This window comes from Sander vitreus, chromosome 22 (assembly GCF_031162955.1).
Source record: "Sander vitreus isolate 19-12246 chromosome 22, sanVit1, whole genome shotgun sequence".
NCBI classification, from domain to species: domain Eukaryota; kingdom Metazoa; phylum Chordata; class Actinopteri; order Perciformes; family Percidae; genus Sander; species Sander vitreus.
This window is the reverse complement of record NC_135876.1, coordinates 6,608,811-6,624,871: the sequence shown is the minus strand read 5'-3', so window position 1 is coordinate 6,624,871 and position 16,061 is coordinate 6,608,811. Positions and strand designations below refer to the sequence as shown.

At 43.2% G+C, this 16,061-nt stretch overlaps 1 protein-coding gene across 13 annotated transcripts in view; it reads left to right on the top strand.

The window, feature by feature from the left end:
• The window catches only part of LOC144537414 (partitioning defective 3 homolog), a 382,981-nt gene that overhangs the window by 223,633 nt on the left and 143,287 nt on the right, over window positions 1–16,061 (top strand). For all 13 annotated transcript variants that reach the window (XM_078281137.1, XM_078281139.1, XM_078281130.1 and 10 more), the window contains one exon: window positions 4,572–4,719. In XM_078281137.1, the coding sequence (XP_078137263.1) occupies window positions 4,572–4,719 (148 nt within the window). The remainder of the gene's footprint in view (window positions 1–4,571; window positions 4,720–16,061) is intronic.

Sequence of the window (16,061 nt, the reverse complement as noted above, 5' to 3'; positions counted from 1 at the left end):
GTAACTAGTTATAAAGACACAATCCAAAAATATTTAGCCGTATGGTGTTAATTAAGCTATTGCGTATACATTTGAATGTTTTTGTGTTGATTTAGATTTTTATCCATGCTACCAGCACAATTCTATAGATTGCAATAGGTGGTTGTTCCACTAGTTTGGTCCAGCCAGGAATATCTCAATAATTATTGGGTGGATTGCCATGACATCATGTACAGACATGCATGATACCCAGAGGATGAAGCTTTCCGACTTTCCTGATCCCCTGACACCCCTAGTGCCACCATAAGGCTGACATATAGGGGTTTGAGTGAAATGTCTCAAAAACTGTTGGATAGATTGCCATCAAATTTGGCACACACATTCTCTAGGATGTGGATGAGGATGAACGGTAATAACCTTTAATTTAGAGCCATCATCGAGTCCAACTTTTAATAATCACTTTCCCATCACCCTCAGCTGTACATTGTGCTAATTGGCAATTGTTAGCATGCTAATGCGCTAAAAGATAGTGAACATGGGAAACGTTATACCTAAACATCAGCATGTTAGATTTGTTATCATGAGCACGTTACCATTCTAATGATAGCATTTATCAGTACAGCTTCACAGAGCTGCTAGCATGGCTGTAGACTCTTGCATTCCCACATACAGATACAAAGTAGAAGGCAGGCTCTGGCCAATCTTAAATCCGTATAATTGTGTTAAGCATGTGTTTGAAGTACTCTTCTCCGACTGGGCAGTTGTTTTCCAAATACATGATATCTTATTTTCTGTCGAATTAATAAATGAGGTATGCATTGTTGAAACTGTTGTAATACAACAATGGCACCTGAGACTTTGCGGTCCTTTATCAGTGCTGGAAGTGATCCTTACTCCACTTTAGTGGAGTGGACAAGTAAACAACTCCGAGCTTTCGAGCGCAATTGGCTCACCTGGTTGTTGCTTGCATTGTGTCGGAGGGCATTTGCATAAAGTTGTATGCAATAATGGAAAGTAGCATGCAGAACTCCTAAAAAGTATCGGGTGCACATCAGTGGCATAGATCAAGAAAACAAGTTAAGTGAGTCCCCGAGTTTGTTTTCTTGAAGTTTCTGTAGCAAGGAAAAACTCAGGAGCAGCACAACATATTTCACATACTTAAAGAAGATTCAGTAGACCTTGATGAATTACACAGAAGCATTTAAGTTGAGCTGAACCTTCAATGTAAACAAAGATATTGCAGGCGCCGTAAACATAGATGGTGAAGCCTAGTTCAGTCTATCTGTCTCTCTGGGAAGTATGTAAAAGCTCCGACCTCCAATAGGAGACAGTCCTGAAACAAAACATTCCCTTATCATGCAGCTGCTATAGGAGGCACAAAGTTGAAGTACTCCTCTGCCTGGAAAGATGATGAGGTTATGTTGGACACTGAGTTGAATGAGACCTGGGGTACGATTGTCTCAACTTACATAGCATGAGTTCATAAGCTTGAAATTCCACCACACACATACCCTGCTATTGTGCTGATTCCATCTCAGCATGATGTTTTTGTGAAATTGAAGTTTTTGCTAAGAACTCCTAAAAGATTTGGTCACCCACTTTGGGAAGCACTGACTTTAGATGAGGCTCTAGGTGGATGTGTGAAGCTAATGGAGGTGGGGTATCTAGCCAGCAGAGAGGTGAGTTCTGCCTGGGGCAGGATGCAGTAGTTTAAGAATTGTTGTAATTACAGCATTATGGTGGAGGTTGACTGGATTAGGGCCACGGCCAGGAAATGACTATGGACTAGATGTTGTTAGCCTTAGTTGACAGCTTAAGACTAGCCCTGTCAACACACTGCTTCTTCTCCCTCACTGAGTACTCAAGGGCAGGGAGATGCTGATGCACAGGCAAAAACACATTAGTCCATGAGTCTGCACTTACCACAAAAGCAGATAAACGCAAACACATATGCACGTGAATACAGGTATGCACACACGCACACGCACACACACACACACACACACACACACACACACACACACACACACACACACACACACACACACACACACACAAGCTGAGCAGCAGATGATATTGACTGGGCTCAGTGTAAGTCACAGTGCCCTGCCCTCTCCCTCAGTCAACAGGATAATCCACTCTGAAAATGACTAGATTAAAACAGATTATAGACATGATGAGGTGATGAGAACCGGTGGTAAGAAAGGACTAAAATCTCAGCAAAGACACTGAAAAACAAAAAGGAACACATCCACTTTTGGACAAATAAGCTCCTTGATCAACTCGACGTTGCTGTTGTTGGGTTTTAACACTGTGGTACCACAAAGCATTTTCTTTTTGTTTTATGAGGCAATTGTGACGATTGATGCTCATTCTAACTATCCAATTCTGCTGTTCATTTCAATACTTTATTAGCCTGCTGCCTCTGATGCAGGAAAGACTAAATGCATCTGTGCCTGCATGGTACCGTATCAAAAGACTTTTCCTGGGAAAGACCTAAATGTTGAATCCCTACTGTGATATGATATCAAATATCAGGTGGAAGCAGAGAGTGCAGATTTGACAATCTCACAGAAAATGTCACAGCCTGTCGTGCACTAGTCAGTAAACATTCACAGGTCAGTAAACATACGCAGTGTGCTAGCATTGGCATGCACAGAGGCATACTTAATTAATACTGGATACACAAAGATTAAATAGCTGCCATTTTGCCGCTGTGTTAAATTGATTCCAAAGTCTATTTGCCATAGAAGCCAATGAATACTTTTAAAATAAACCTGTTCCGAGCTCAGAGATAGAGGTAGACAGTTATATAGCGGTCTTTGAGCGATCTATTCCTCCTGACACATTCTATACATAGTTTTATATCATTTGGTTCTCAGCTGCTCTGTTCCACTCTGTCCACACATTTCCCTACCTCTTACCTGAAACACTCCATCTTTCTTCTTTCAGTGCATGACAGATCTGAAGCAGATTTAAAAAAAGTGCAGAGAGGGGTAAAGTTAAAGTCAATTTGAGCTTTATTGAGTGTGAATCATCTGGGGACATGCTTTTTATAATAAGGCTGGCAGTGGCCGTCGCTTTGATTGTAGTTGTGTTGACCCAGCCCCCCCATTACACACACACACACACACACACACTTTCCTTACTTGCTCCTCGCTCTTATCAACACTCTGTCCCGATAAAGTCTGGTGCTCTCAACCTCATTAAACCTCTCTTTACATTAAACAGTCCCTCTATCTTGCAATGCGTCTTCCAGGGTACGCTACTCCCACGAGGAGGCGACTTGGCAGCACCCACATCCCCACAATCCTCCTTTTTCTTGTTATTCCTTCCATTTGTTTACCAAAAACTCCCCACCACCTCCTCCTCTTCGTCTCTCCTCCTCTCCCCCCTGCTCTCCTATCTTCCTGCTGCAGTGGTTGTCTGATCTTTTACTCCCCTTCCTCTTGGCCGTAAGCCAGCAGAGTGTTGTGAGACATCAATATTAGCCAGGGCCTCCTGGTTTAAAGCATGCTTGAGGTACAAAGTTGAACTGCACAAGACAATCTAGCTGTAAGGGAGCTATCTATAATAGGTCATATTCAGGGAGTTCTTCTCCAGTGCATTCCCCCGGCTGCCCACAGGCTGCTATGAAGCATTGTGGGAAATAAGACCAGGGCCCAAGCTTTATTCTCTAACTCTGCACGTGGATGTGATTGGGATTTGTTTTCCCTCTCTACTTTCTGACACCTGCTGTGGTAGCTCCATTGTCTATATCCTAAAAATACCACATTTGACAGACTATTGGCTTTTGAAGACTGGACACCAGTATCTGGGCCCAGTGGTTCCAGACCCAGAGACTAACCGCTAACCATGTCCCCCTGCCAAGACTGACACATGCACTGAGTGTAAAGTGGGCTCAATAACCAGCAGTGCGGCGTATCGACCACATGGCAAATGTCACTGGTCCATTTACTGGGGTTTATTGTTAGAGACAGCTGCCTATCGGCCAATGGGAAATCCATGGACTTGTATCCAGCTCGGACTACTACAGGAGCCGTTTCACACTGCTGAGCCAGAAAATACCCACGTAAGCCGAGAAGGACGCTGAAGCCCCAGTTCCATGTTTCTGGAGTATTGATGGCATCACATTAGGAGCCATATTATGCAGACCCACTTCAACTTTTGTCTGTGAATTTGTTGTTTGTGTGTGCATATAGCTTCCTGGTTGGTATATGCACATTGCAAAAATAATCAATAAACAACCAATTCAAAACAATTTATGAACATGATTTATGTTATTTATGTTCTTTAATGCTGTGAATGTGATTGTCAAACGTGTAGTAGTAATAGTAGTATATTAGAAGTAGTGAATTAGGCTATTTTCAATTATTGTCAGTTGACAAGCACAGAAATTGCAGACTAAGGTACTGTGTTTGAGAATAACCTTTCAGGTATGAATGTGAATATACCTCAAATGATTATGGTAAAAAAAAATATTGGCCCTTTAAGAAAAATAATATTCATCAGACTAAATGGAACATTTATTTGGCACTGTAGCTATTTTTAAGCCCCATGCCTATTCTTCATCTCTCTCCCGGTTTCTGTAGGTAGCCCCCTGCAGCCCTCTGGTTTTAGAGCATCCCGTGAATTCTCTACTGGACAACCAGGAGCGCCGGATCTCCAACTCTCTGTACGAAACCATTGAAGGCTTGCACAGCAACTCCACGCCGCTGGCTAATATGATCGGACGCATTGGTGAGTCATATATCAGTAAGGTTCTTTCACCCTCCCTCTCGGCATCTTTGTGTCTCTTTCACCCTGTAACAGACAAAATAACTCCACAAATTGGATTTTTTTTTTGGCCGATCACTCCCCATTCACATTGATGGGATGTGTGGTTGACCTGCTAACCTCATGCTCATTGAATATATTTTCCCCTCTGAATTAATGCTGTCTGTAACCTGACATTCCCTGATCAATTTTAACATCCACCCCAGCCCCTGCGCCTTCTCTTAAACCCCCAACCTGCATCACCTTCAAAGCCTCATCCCCCCTCATCGCTCTGCATCCCAAGGTACGCTATTTCACTATTCAAACCTCTCAGGGATTAACGTCAGCCCCAATCCTCCCTGCCTTCACTCCACTCCTGACTGCTTTCACTCGGGTCAATTTCCATTCTGCCCAGTTGACATGAGCACTCCAAGATCTCGTATCTTCAGGTATATTAGAATTGGCAATCTAATCCTCAGTCGCTGTTGTCATCTCAGCATCGACAACCTTTCACATATGCATACGCACAGAAGCTGAAGATGATTGCATCAGTGTGGGGGAGGACGTGTTTGTAGGGGATAATGCAGTGTAGACACATGTATCCATTCCCCTTTTTCTTTTCTTTTTTGTGATACATTTTTTTTATTGCCACCTTCAGACATACAAAACAAATTCCACACCGTGTGACAGGTAATAGCAGATGGTGCACAGAATAGATCCATTCCCCTTTTTCTCAACAAACACTGTATGCTTTTGTTTTCTCAACTTCCCTCTCCATACCTTTTTTTTCCCACACATCTCTTATTTCTTCTTCTTCTTCTGCTCTCCTTTCCCCATGTTTCTTTCTCCGAACTCCTCCTTTCACCATTTTTTCCTCTCCACCGTCTCATGAAGTCATCGTCACTCACTCTTTCTCCTCTTTCACCTCCCACCCTGTCATCCTTCCCCTCTCCTCTCCTTGGATGGATTGAATTTGTAATCTGTCAATAAACTACACGTTCTTCCTTTCCACCCTTCTCCCATTCATTCTCCTGTTTCGCTCCTATCCCCTCCCCACCATCTCCCCCAGAGCGGTGCCACTCTGCCACTGATCATAGAAGATCAGAGGCTGTGTCAGAGGCATCTGATGGTTAATTAAGTCTCCAGATCAATAGGGCTTGCCCCTGACACTCTCTCTCCCTCTGTCTGTCTCTTGCCTCTTCATTTTTTTTTTACCCTTTCATCGAGTCTTTCTCTTCCATCCTGAATCAAATGTTCTCAAATTGGTTTGTTTTTCCTCTCAGTTTGGCTTATTTATTCCACTGGCTTTTCCGACCCAGGCTTTTCAGAACGCCGCTGTGATCATAAGCGGCAACTGTGGGTGTGCTGATGGAAAAGTTTCTTGCCATTGAAACTTCAAGGGCGCCCAGCACTCATCCCATCCTGCGGAGTGGGTGTCAAATGCGCCAAGTGGAAAAGTTTTAGGGCTGGGGGTGGAGTGGCTGCTAAAGCAGTAAGTTATCACAGCCAAAGCTCGGCAGAGTCTCAGATCTTTGACGTGGCTTGTCTCGCAGCAAGGAAGTTCCTTTTCTTCTCTGTCTTGAGGCTGTCTCTGAGTCGTTCCTTCATTAACCTGTGCCTACATTCTGACAGGTCTTCATCTTTTTAAATTGACACAACCCTGTTGTTTAAATTTCTGATGCAGTCAGAGACGAGTTTAAATTCATTACAGCAACACAACACTGCCGCACTGAGGTAAAATACAGCACCTGAGAAGTAGAAGCAGGAATTTTTTGCTTTCTTGGGTAGGTCAAATTTTTGCTTTTTGCTTAATTGCTTGATTACTGCATATCTGATCTTCCTTCTATCCTCTTAAATGTTTACTGAAAATGCAGAAGCTGTATTCTGTTTTGTTCCTAGAGTGCATCAAAGCACAGTAGCTATATACGAGGAAAGTCTCTCTCTCTCTCTTCTGCTCCCAAAGCAAGTGGCAATGACCTTGCATCTCACTGACGACGCAGAGCTAAGATCTAGTTAACCTCGATTAAATGTCACAAAATTTAACAGCATCAGTATTCCTAAAATATCTTACTCATCGTGGATTCAGTTTTTTACCTCTCCATTTCTAAATCTATTCTAAAAAATTTCTAAATGTCAGTGTACTACACTTACCCACTATAGTTTGAATTAAGACGATATACATAAGCAGACATGGAGACAATCCACAACAACATAACAACATTTTCTCTTGCCGTCTCATCACTTAGTAAGACACTATGAAATGTATTTTTCTGTGTGGATAGTACATTTCTGCAGGCTAGAAAGACAGGAGCTGTTTCCGCTCTCTATCTTCCTCTATATGTTATTTCAGATGGGCTCAGACATATTGCCTGGTGTGTGAGATGTGACAGTAATGGTTAGAGGACAGATGCTGAGAACGGCTCGGCAAGGTCAGGAAGCACACAGCCACCAGGGATTGACTGACAGCTCGATGCCGAGTGTATCTAGACCTGCTAAGTTACTGAATCACAAAGGCCAGACACGTGGAGTTTGGGATAGGGTAGGGCACAGATACAGCTCGACATACACATGCAGTAGTTGCATGCACACGCACACAGTGGCACACTTACGTACAACCTCTCCATCAGGTTAGGCTCAGTTTCCACTGAAGTGAGCCATACATTTTTCTTTAGAGCAAATAGTGATTACTGACAAAATCCGGAGGCATTTTACGTCTCAAAAGACAGCGGAGGAATTCTCTAACCAAATCAGCTCCGCTTTCCATTATACTGCCTGTGCTGCTGTAAGTGGGCCAAGGCACAGAGGTAAATGGGATGGAATAGTTTTGCTGCTTACGAATTAAGATCTGACTTTGATTGTGAGTTATAGCAGCTGGCAGCAAGTCAATACAGTGAAATTGTAAACATATTGTAATATTGTAAATATTTCTGCCAACCTATGATTGTTATTGCTATGTTCTCTATTTTCTGTTAAAAACAGCACCAATGTCCTATGGATGCCTTATCTCGCCTCACTCAGGTATTGATCAGAAACTGGAGCAGGTTGTCTACTCCCAGCAGGCACAGGTAGCTTGCTGCCTTTCTTCTGAAACAGAAAGAACAGGTATTGGATCTCCAAGGGGATAGGTGCAATTGAATAAATTATAGGAATTATGATTACCATGGCAACAGCAAAGAAAAGTACCAAATGACACAGGAAGGAGACAGGTGCTATTAAGCTGGTATAGTGCCATCACATTGATTGTAAGGGTACTTTGCCTTGATCTTCCCTGTTGTGTTGGGCTGACATTCAGTGTGGTGTGGTGTGGTTGTGTGTGTGTGTGTGTGTGTGTGTGTGTGTGGGGGGGGGGGTGCTCACACGTTCACACGCTGTGATATTGTCAGCTTTAGCTTCACACATGCACACACCATGCATCATGGCTAGGGGCTGAATCCACAGCTAGCAGGTGGTGATCATACGATAGGTTCTGCTTGACTCCCTGCTCAAATGAATAGAATTCCTGACAGAGAGTTCTTTTTCTTTTCTTGTCCTGCTTTCCTTCTATCCCCACTCACTGGGGTTAAATGATTGAGAATTGGCTGAGATTATTTCTCTGTCATAGGAAGAACAACAGAAAAAAAAGAAAAGAAGAATGTGAATTAAAGGGAAGGAAATATGGAACAGAAGAAATCTCCTGCATGCGCACAGTGTGACAGCGACAGCCGAGGTCTAACGCAAAGGTTGTTAGCATCACACCCGGCTTCGCCTTCCGTTCTGTCTAATTGAAAAGTGCTGCTGGGTGCGGGGTCCACACGCTGGGGTGAAAATTGAGGCCTTTGGACAGACACTTTCTGTGGATGTGGCTGTTTGGCTGTGTGCCCGAGTCTCAATGCACACCTAGGACAGCCACAGGAGTGAGGGGGGAGAGGAAGGGGTGGCCGGAAGTGGGAACCAGTCAAGCGGACTCATGCTGTTGATGGAAAGCACGTGTTCACAGGATGTAAGTGTGCAGTGCAGGTGATGGTGAAAAATCCTGTAACAGCAAAGTTCTGTCACTTTGGGTGATTTCTTTTTAAACATTATGAGGACATTTATTCATTAAAAGGATTAAATTAGTAAACACACACAGACTAACACGAATACACCAACCTCTGGCTGTCCCACACACTAAAATCTTCCCTAAATGTGTTTAAGTGGGACTGTCTTCCCAGGACTTGACCCTGCTGTCCCCTCACCTCCAGTATTTCACAGTCTGCAGACTCATCCTTTCTGTATGCTCAGCCATCAGTGCAGGAGATGAGGCAAAGTGACCTCCCTTAATTTGGTGTCCAGGCTGCTTGAGAGTGCTATTAGCATGCTTTAGTAACAAAATGACGGAGACATAAATGGTGTTAACCCTGGAACTTTCCCTTTTCTTGTGCTTTAGTGTACTTATTCACTGTGTTCATTTGACCAAAAATAGGTGCATTTGCCATACATATGTTTAATATCTGTAATCTTAAATAATGTAAAATGTAGCAATTAAAAATATATTGTTGAAAATTGAAATTGTAATGCTTATATTCATTAAATAGTCCTTTTTCACAGCAGACATTTGGGCATGTTCACAGTAGGGAAAGCACAGGTGTTACTAATAACATTAGCAATGGCTATGTTCCAGTGCTTAAAGTGGAAAAAAAGGTGCAGGTACTCTCTTGCATTGGCAAATCATTATGACTTTTGAGATTTTCTAAAAACTGTGTGTGTGTGTGTGTGTGTGTGTGTGTGTGTGTGTGTGTGTGTGTGGTGGATGCTGCTACACAGCAGGACAGTTTTGTTATCTTTAAAAATGAGCCAGCTGTTTGTGGAGCAAAAATACATCATTTGGTCTCTTGACCAACAGTCAGGCCATCCATGTGTTTCGTTACTCACGTTATTGACGTCGGTGTCATTGACTAAGGTAACATTAAGGTTGGTAGCTTCAGACTCCCCATTAACGCTAGCTCTTCCGCTCACATCAACGTTAACGTTGTTTGAAGCTCATGAATCGTACCTGATGTTTCTGGTTGGACTTGCACCTGTGTTGACGTGTCTGGCTCTGGCACACGCGTTCTTTTAGTACCTTTCTGAAGCCAGGCTAACATAACGACTTACAAACTCAACACACTTCTTTTTAGTTTCTAGGTTTTCAGCAGTGAAAAATCTGTTACGGTCAGGTGGCAGGCATCAGACAGCTTTTTCGAACTAGCGTCCGTGGAGAAGTGAACTTCTGATAGGGTGGGCCGACTGATTGCCTTTACGTGCTTCGTCAAGATCTGAGGTAAGTCACGTAGTGCCCTCTGGGTAGTGTAGTTTATGTAACGTTAGGGTCATTACCAATCTCTCTGACACTGACGCTTTCTCTGTCTGTGCTACATGCGAGAAGTAGCGGTACGCAAGAAAAAGTGCAGGTACGCTTAAGAGGAAAATGTAGAAGTGCCGGTACTGCGTACCGGTGAGTACCTGCCCACTTCGAGCACTGCTATGTTCCATCCAAGTGTTCTAGTAAGTCATGACAGTGTGACAGTGAGCCAGCATGCACAGTAGCAGGAACCTGAAACGGAAGCAGCTCCATGGAATTCAGAATGCAGAGATTAAATCGTTTCCAATTGAGGGATACAACAAATATAATATAAAAAAGATTGTAGAACTATTACATAATATCACCTTGTGAAGTACAGTTATGCAAGAACATGATTTCTATTTAGGGCCACATGATCCACCTACACCTGATCCACCTACACTCGTCTAATTAGACCTCTTCCATGGACCGTGTGGGTGTGTACAGACTGTTCCAGATAGTTTTGTGGCACCTAGGTTGAGAGAAATGTCTCCATTGTCATTCTTATTGGCTAATGAAGTTTTGGTGACCTCACATATTTCCAGTATAGCTCCGCCCAACCTCTAATTAACCAGAGGGAAAACAACTGTGTGGGTGTGCAGGTCAGCAATGCTACATTTAAAATCTATTTGATGTAATATTGTGATATGACAGATTCATGTTTGTGTCTGAAAGAATAAACAAAGGGAATTTGTTTCATGATTACAGGACAAAGCATCAGGTATTTGATTTAACATTTTCCAGACATCTATTTTGCTAGTGGGGCATACACTACAATAGCTTCCATTTATAGAATTATATGTTTAGCTGTTTCTTGCATTCATTTTCCAACTGTGTTTCTTCTCCCTTTTCTTCTCTGCTATATAGTAGTAGTATATCTTTTTCTTCAGTGTATGGATGCATAGCGTGCTCCTCCCAGGCTTACAGTTGGCATAGCTGGTGCTTGTCTGAAAAGGTTGAGGTGGTCAGCTCTCCTCTTTTAACACTGTTGATGGGTTGACCTCTGGAATAGGAAACCCTTTTTTGCCTCATCAAGGTAATATATGCCAGAGAAGTGGTTAGTTTAGTTTGATGCTGTACAGAAGATCACCTATGCCAGTAGCGACAGCATCTTGGCCGCATTATCGACTTCCATACGTTGTGTGGAAATATTTTGCATTTAGCTGTCACCAAATCAGTTGTTCAACAATAGTCACATTTTGTCAGTATGGGGTCATAGGAACGGTCGTGACAACACCTCCTAGCGCAGGACTCACTAAAAACTGCTTATGACTGGTCACTGAGTGCTCTGTTCCTGGTTCCATGGGAACCACAGATTAACTCCACATGTCTCTGCAAATCTTAGTGTTTGGTGCCCCTTTTCAAATCCTAGACATCTGAATCGCCACGTTGTGTTTCTCTACAAGAAAGTTAAGATAGATAGATAGATAGATAGATAGCACTTTATTGTCCATAGACACGGAAATTTGTCTTGCAATACAAGCTCCAACAATTAACACTATCATGAAGCCAATCAACTATATGTTCTGAGCAATTGCAATGGCAAGGGGATCCCTCATGGAACATAGTGAAACACTGTTGCTGTAGGGTGCTTTCACAACTAATCTGTTTGGTTTGGTTAAAACAAACTCTGGTGGTGCACTTGTCCAGTTAGTTGGTTTGGGTGGGTGTAAAAGCTGCCAATGAAAGCCTGGTGTGGATCAAACAACAGGGCTGAGAGAGCTTGTAAAGGTGGGTCTCAGTCTGCTAATAAATCCATCTGCTGATTCGTGTAAACTATTCAGGAAGCAATATTAGCGGTCTGTTGTGCTTTCTATTGTGCTTGTACCCTGTGTGTACATTGGCAGGTCATTAAGTGTGTGACATAGATCCCACCATAATAAGGCCTGTAATATTTCTGAATAAGACACCTATTTTTTCTGTTGTATCAACCTGTTGCAACCTATGCATAACATTTGGTCGTTTTGGTCATAATACTAATACTGCTTATAATCAGTTATTTATTCGCGAGCTCTTTGTGACACCAGAGAACATTAATACACAGTCAGTCACAAGACCTTCGTTTCCCCACATGGGTCCTGATGATGCAGGATGACATTACCAAAATTGTCCAATCAGTGAGTTACTTGTCAGTCTGTATAACTTCATGTATATTGCTCTTGATGCGCTTGTAAAAAGTCAGTGTAAACACGAACCGGACCAGAACTTAAAGGCAACAATATATATTTTGTTCTCTTGGTCTGGACCAAATGACCCAAACTACAGATGTGAAAGCTCCTTTAGAAAATGGCACCAATATCCCCTGGTGATAATGAGGCTTTGGTTGTTACCGGTGTGTACTTACGATGATTACTGGCTGCAATCCGTAAATGGGCTTGATAGCCGTAGCAGCGTGGATCAACTAATGATCTCTCCTCCAGTCAGATCAATAGGCCAAAGTGTCACTGAGGGAGGGAGGACGAGAGAGAGAGAAAGTGTAAGACTGTGTGATGGACGGAGATGGTGGAAATCATGTAGGAGAAAGAAGATGGAGTGGGGCTATTAGTGTGACCTCTCACCTTACAGCTCAATGTTTCAACGGGCAACGCTTGGTCAGAGGGCAGAGAAAGAGAAGAGTTAAGTTCTGGTCCGTTTGGATAGATGCAGCCAGGTGGCCTCTCGAGCCAGAGAGCTCATCTGTCTCTGTCTTCACTCTCTACCATACTGTAGGGAGGAAGAACATCTCTGCTTCCATACCGTGGAATAGCTTCCACATGTCGAACATGGCTGGCCAGAGGGCTGAGTGTGCTTCAGTACAGTGGTGGAACTGTGACTTTAACTATACTGATTGTACTATTTAAGTGGGTTATTTTAAGTGTGTGGCATAAGGATAGGCTACTTTTACTGGAAGATTTCCTTTGCACATTTACCATTTTTTTTATGAGTTCTTATCCAAAAGATGATATACAGTGGGTGGACAGATAGGATGGCATGACTATAATGTGGCAGTCTACATGTGTACAGCTCAGTTCATTCAAGCGTAAACTGAAACACACTTCCTTTCTTTCATGTTTCTGTTTTAGTGATGGAAATATTTTGTCAATGAACCTATGTTAAGATAAAATGGCATTGAAATGAACAGCCACTGTAATCACACTGTGATCCTGTTTTGCCTTCACAATACAATATTATGCCTCATGGTAGGCCCCACCCAACAACTTGTGTTTGTTTTTATCAGGATGGATGGTGACTGTAATGGTCGGAGCTGAGGTGGTGGGTAGTATGCGTCTGCTTCTGTCAGCGTGACTCATGAAAAGCTATCTTTAATTACAGTGTGACAAAGGCCACAGTGGCACATGTTGCCAGAGAACTCTTTCCCTGGCTCCATGTATGGTAGGCATGAATCAGAAGCTCTTTTAACAAATACCAAATGCTCCCTTTGTGAAAGAGCCAGCTTCTGTGAACCATTAATTACAATTGGAGAATGTTTTTAGCCCCATGTGATCTTATCTACACTGACTGCTGAGTTATTTGTGATGGCATCGTGATATTTATGTTTTAGCTTATGTTTTGCTTCATTCCACGAACTGAGTGAAAGGCTCCAGTGTTTAAGGATTGTAGAGGTCATCACAGGCTGAATAACAGTGGTGGAAAGAATCGCCTCATTCACAGCACTCACAGGTTTAGATGCTGGTGCCATTAGGCAGGGGAACTAAGAAGTAAATGTTGCTTCAGAGCAGCTGTAGCTGAGGAGGTAGAGCGGCCATCCACTAATCAGCTGGTGATGGTTCGATCCCTGGTCCCTGCAGTCTACATTTCAAAGCTTCTTGGGGCGAGATACTGAACAGCAGTGTGTGTGTGTGTGTGTGTGTGTGTGTGTGTGTGTGTGTGTGTGTGTGTGAATGTGTATTGCTCCTGATGTGCAGGTAGCCTCTGCCACCAGTGCATGAATGTGTGTGTGAATGGGTGAATGCTGGCTTGTGTTGTAAAGCGCTTTAGATGGTCGCTAAGGTTAGAATAGCGCTATATAAATGCAGTCAATAGGGGCTTTCCGACCAGAGGGATTTTTGCAGTTCTTAGAACTAAATGTTCCTAGAACACTTCTTTCGTCGTGTTCCGATTTTTAAGTTCCTCTGGCCACAGTAGCGTACTTTTTTAGCTCCTACTCCAGAGCGGGGTCTTTTCCCTTTTCCCTTTTCCTAGGTGTACTTGATTGGTCGAAACTTATAAGTCACGCCCACTGCCAACTCGGAACTTACAGGCAGAGCAACAACCAACAACGTGACATTTTTAACAATTTTCACCATCTTATTCATCAGTAAATTCACTTCTGACAATGTTTTAGGCGAGAAATTAACTGTTTTGATTTTGAATATAGGCAGTCTCTAGCTCGTTGCTCGACCAGTCGTGCTCAGACACCTCGCTGTGAGCTGGAGGTCTCTCAGACCGCTCTCGTAAATAAGAGGCTTTTATTTCGCCGTTGACGGTTCGTTTGTTTAAATATCACAACACATGTCCATCATAAGATTAACGGGAACCTGTGGTTAACTGTCTTTTCGGAGTTAAACTCCACAAGCGTGTCCTGCGGCTCGCCGGCCGTCAAACACACACACACACACACACACACACACACACACACACACACACACACACGTCCACAGCGCAGCAGCAGGCAGAGGCGGGGTCTGTTCCGAGTATAATAAGTGTTTGTGTTGAGCAAAACATTACGAGAATGGACGGAATGCGGAACTCGGAAAAGTGGACTGATGCAGAGGTGCAGGCACTGCTGGCCATGTACGGCCTCCTCCATGCTGCTTTGTTGTTGTATGTGGCGCTAAGGTCTAGTGACGATGCTATAAAGACCGTTGCCGTGCTTGCATCACTCCCTTACCCCTCCTACCAGTCCCTATGGCCACTTGGCCAGTGGGAATGCAAACGGAAAAAAAGATTTTGGGGGAGAGTAGTTCTTAGAACTGCTTAGAAGTGTACTTTTCCTCTAAAAAGTACAAGTACTATCCGGTCAGAAAGCACCTATTGTACCAGTTAGCAAAAAGCTCAGATGACCTTCCCTGAGCAAAATGACGTCAACAACAGAAACAACACTCCTTATTTCATCAGCAATTTGCGTTTGCATTCCGAATCATCTCTCCATAATGAACAACCTTGACTATCAACTGCCTCAGTCACCAGCTAGTTCTGGTGCGAACACACACATATACACCGTCTGTTGATCTGGCTTGCGAAAAGGAAGCAAACTGCTGGTACTGTCACCTGCCCTTTTTTCCACTTGTCACCGACTGTGAGGAGCTGGTAAAAGACGACTGTGTTAAAACAGTGAGTGAGCAGCTCCATGAACACCCCACTGCACCAAAACACCACTGAAGGTGCTGTCTCTCCAGATTTTCCCCCCACTCTGCCTTTTGCTTGTTATCTTTGTCAGTCAGTAAACCAAACACAATAAACGTAGTGCCCCTAAGAACTTATTTTCTTTTGGTCTACAGCTGTTCAAATCTACTTTAGTGTTGTGTGCTTCATTGTATTGGGGGTCGATGGTTGGGTTATTTCCCTCTATGCTTATTATGCTGACAGCTGCAGAAAAGCAAGTGCTGCAGTTTCTCTAATTATTTTCACCTTTCAAATCAGCGTGGCCCCAACTATACCTGTCCACTAGCCATTCATTGTGTGAGTGTATGTGTCCTAGAGCTACTTAGCCAAGATGGAAGTGGGATGACTTTAACAACTCTTCACCTGCAGAGTTGGCTACTTGTGTCAAGAGGTCCTGACTGGAAATATTTCATTAAGCTGGGAGAGGGAAGCTTGCCGAGTTTCTAATTAAAACGGTGTCCTCTGCTAGCAAAAGTGGTCTGCTGACATAAGTGAATGTAAGGTGATTATGAGTTATGTATTGTCTTTAAGAGAGATATTGGGAATTCAAATGTGTCCATTGGCATGGTATACTTGAAACACACTCTAAAGCTATTACAGAGCTTCTTTTACATTACCACTATAC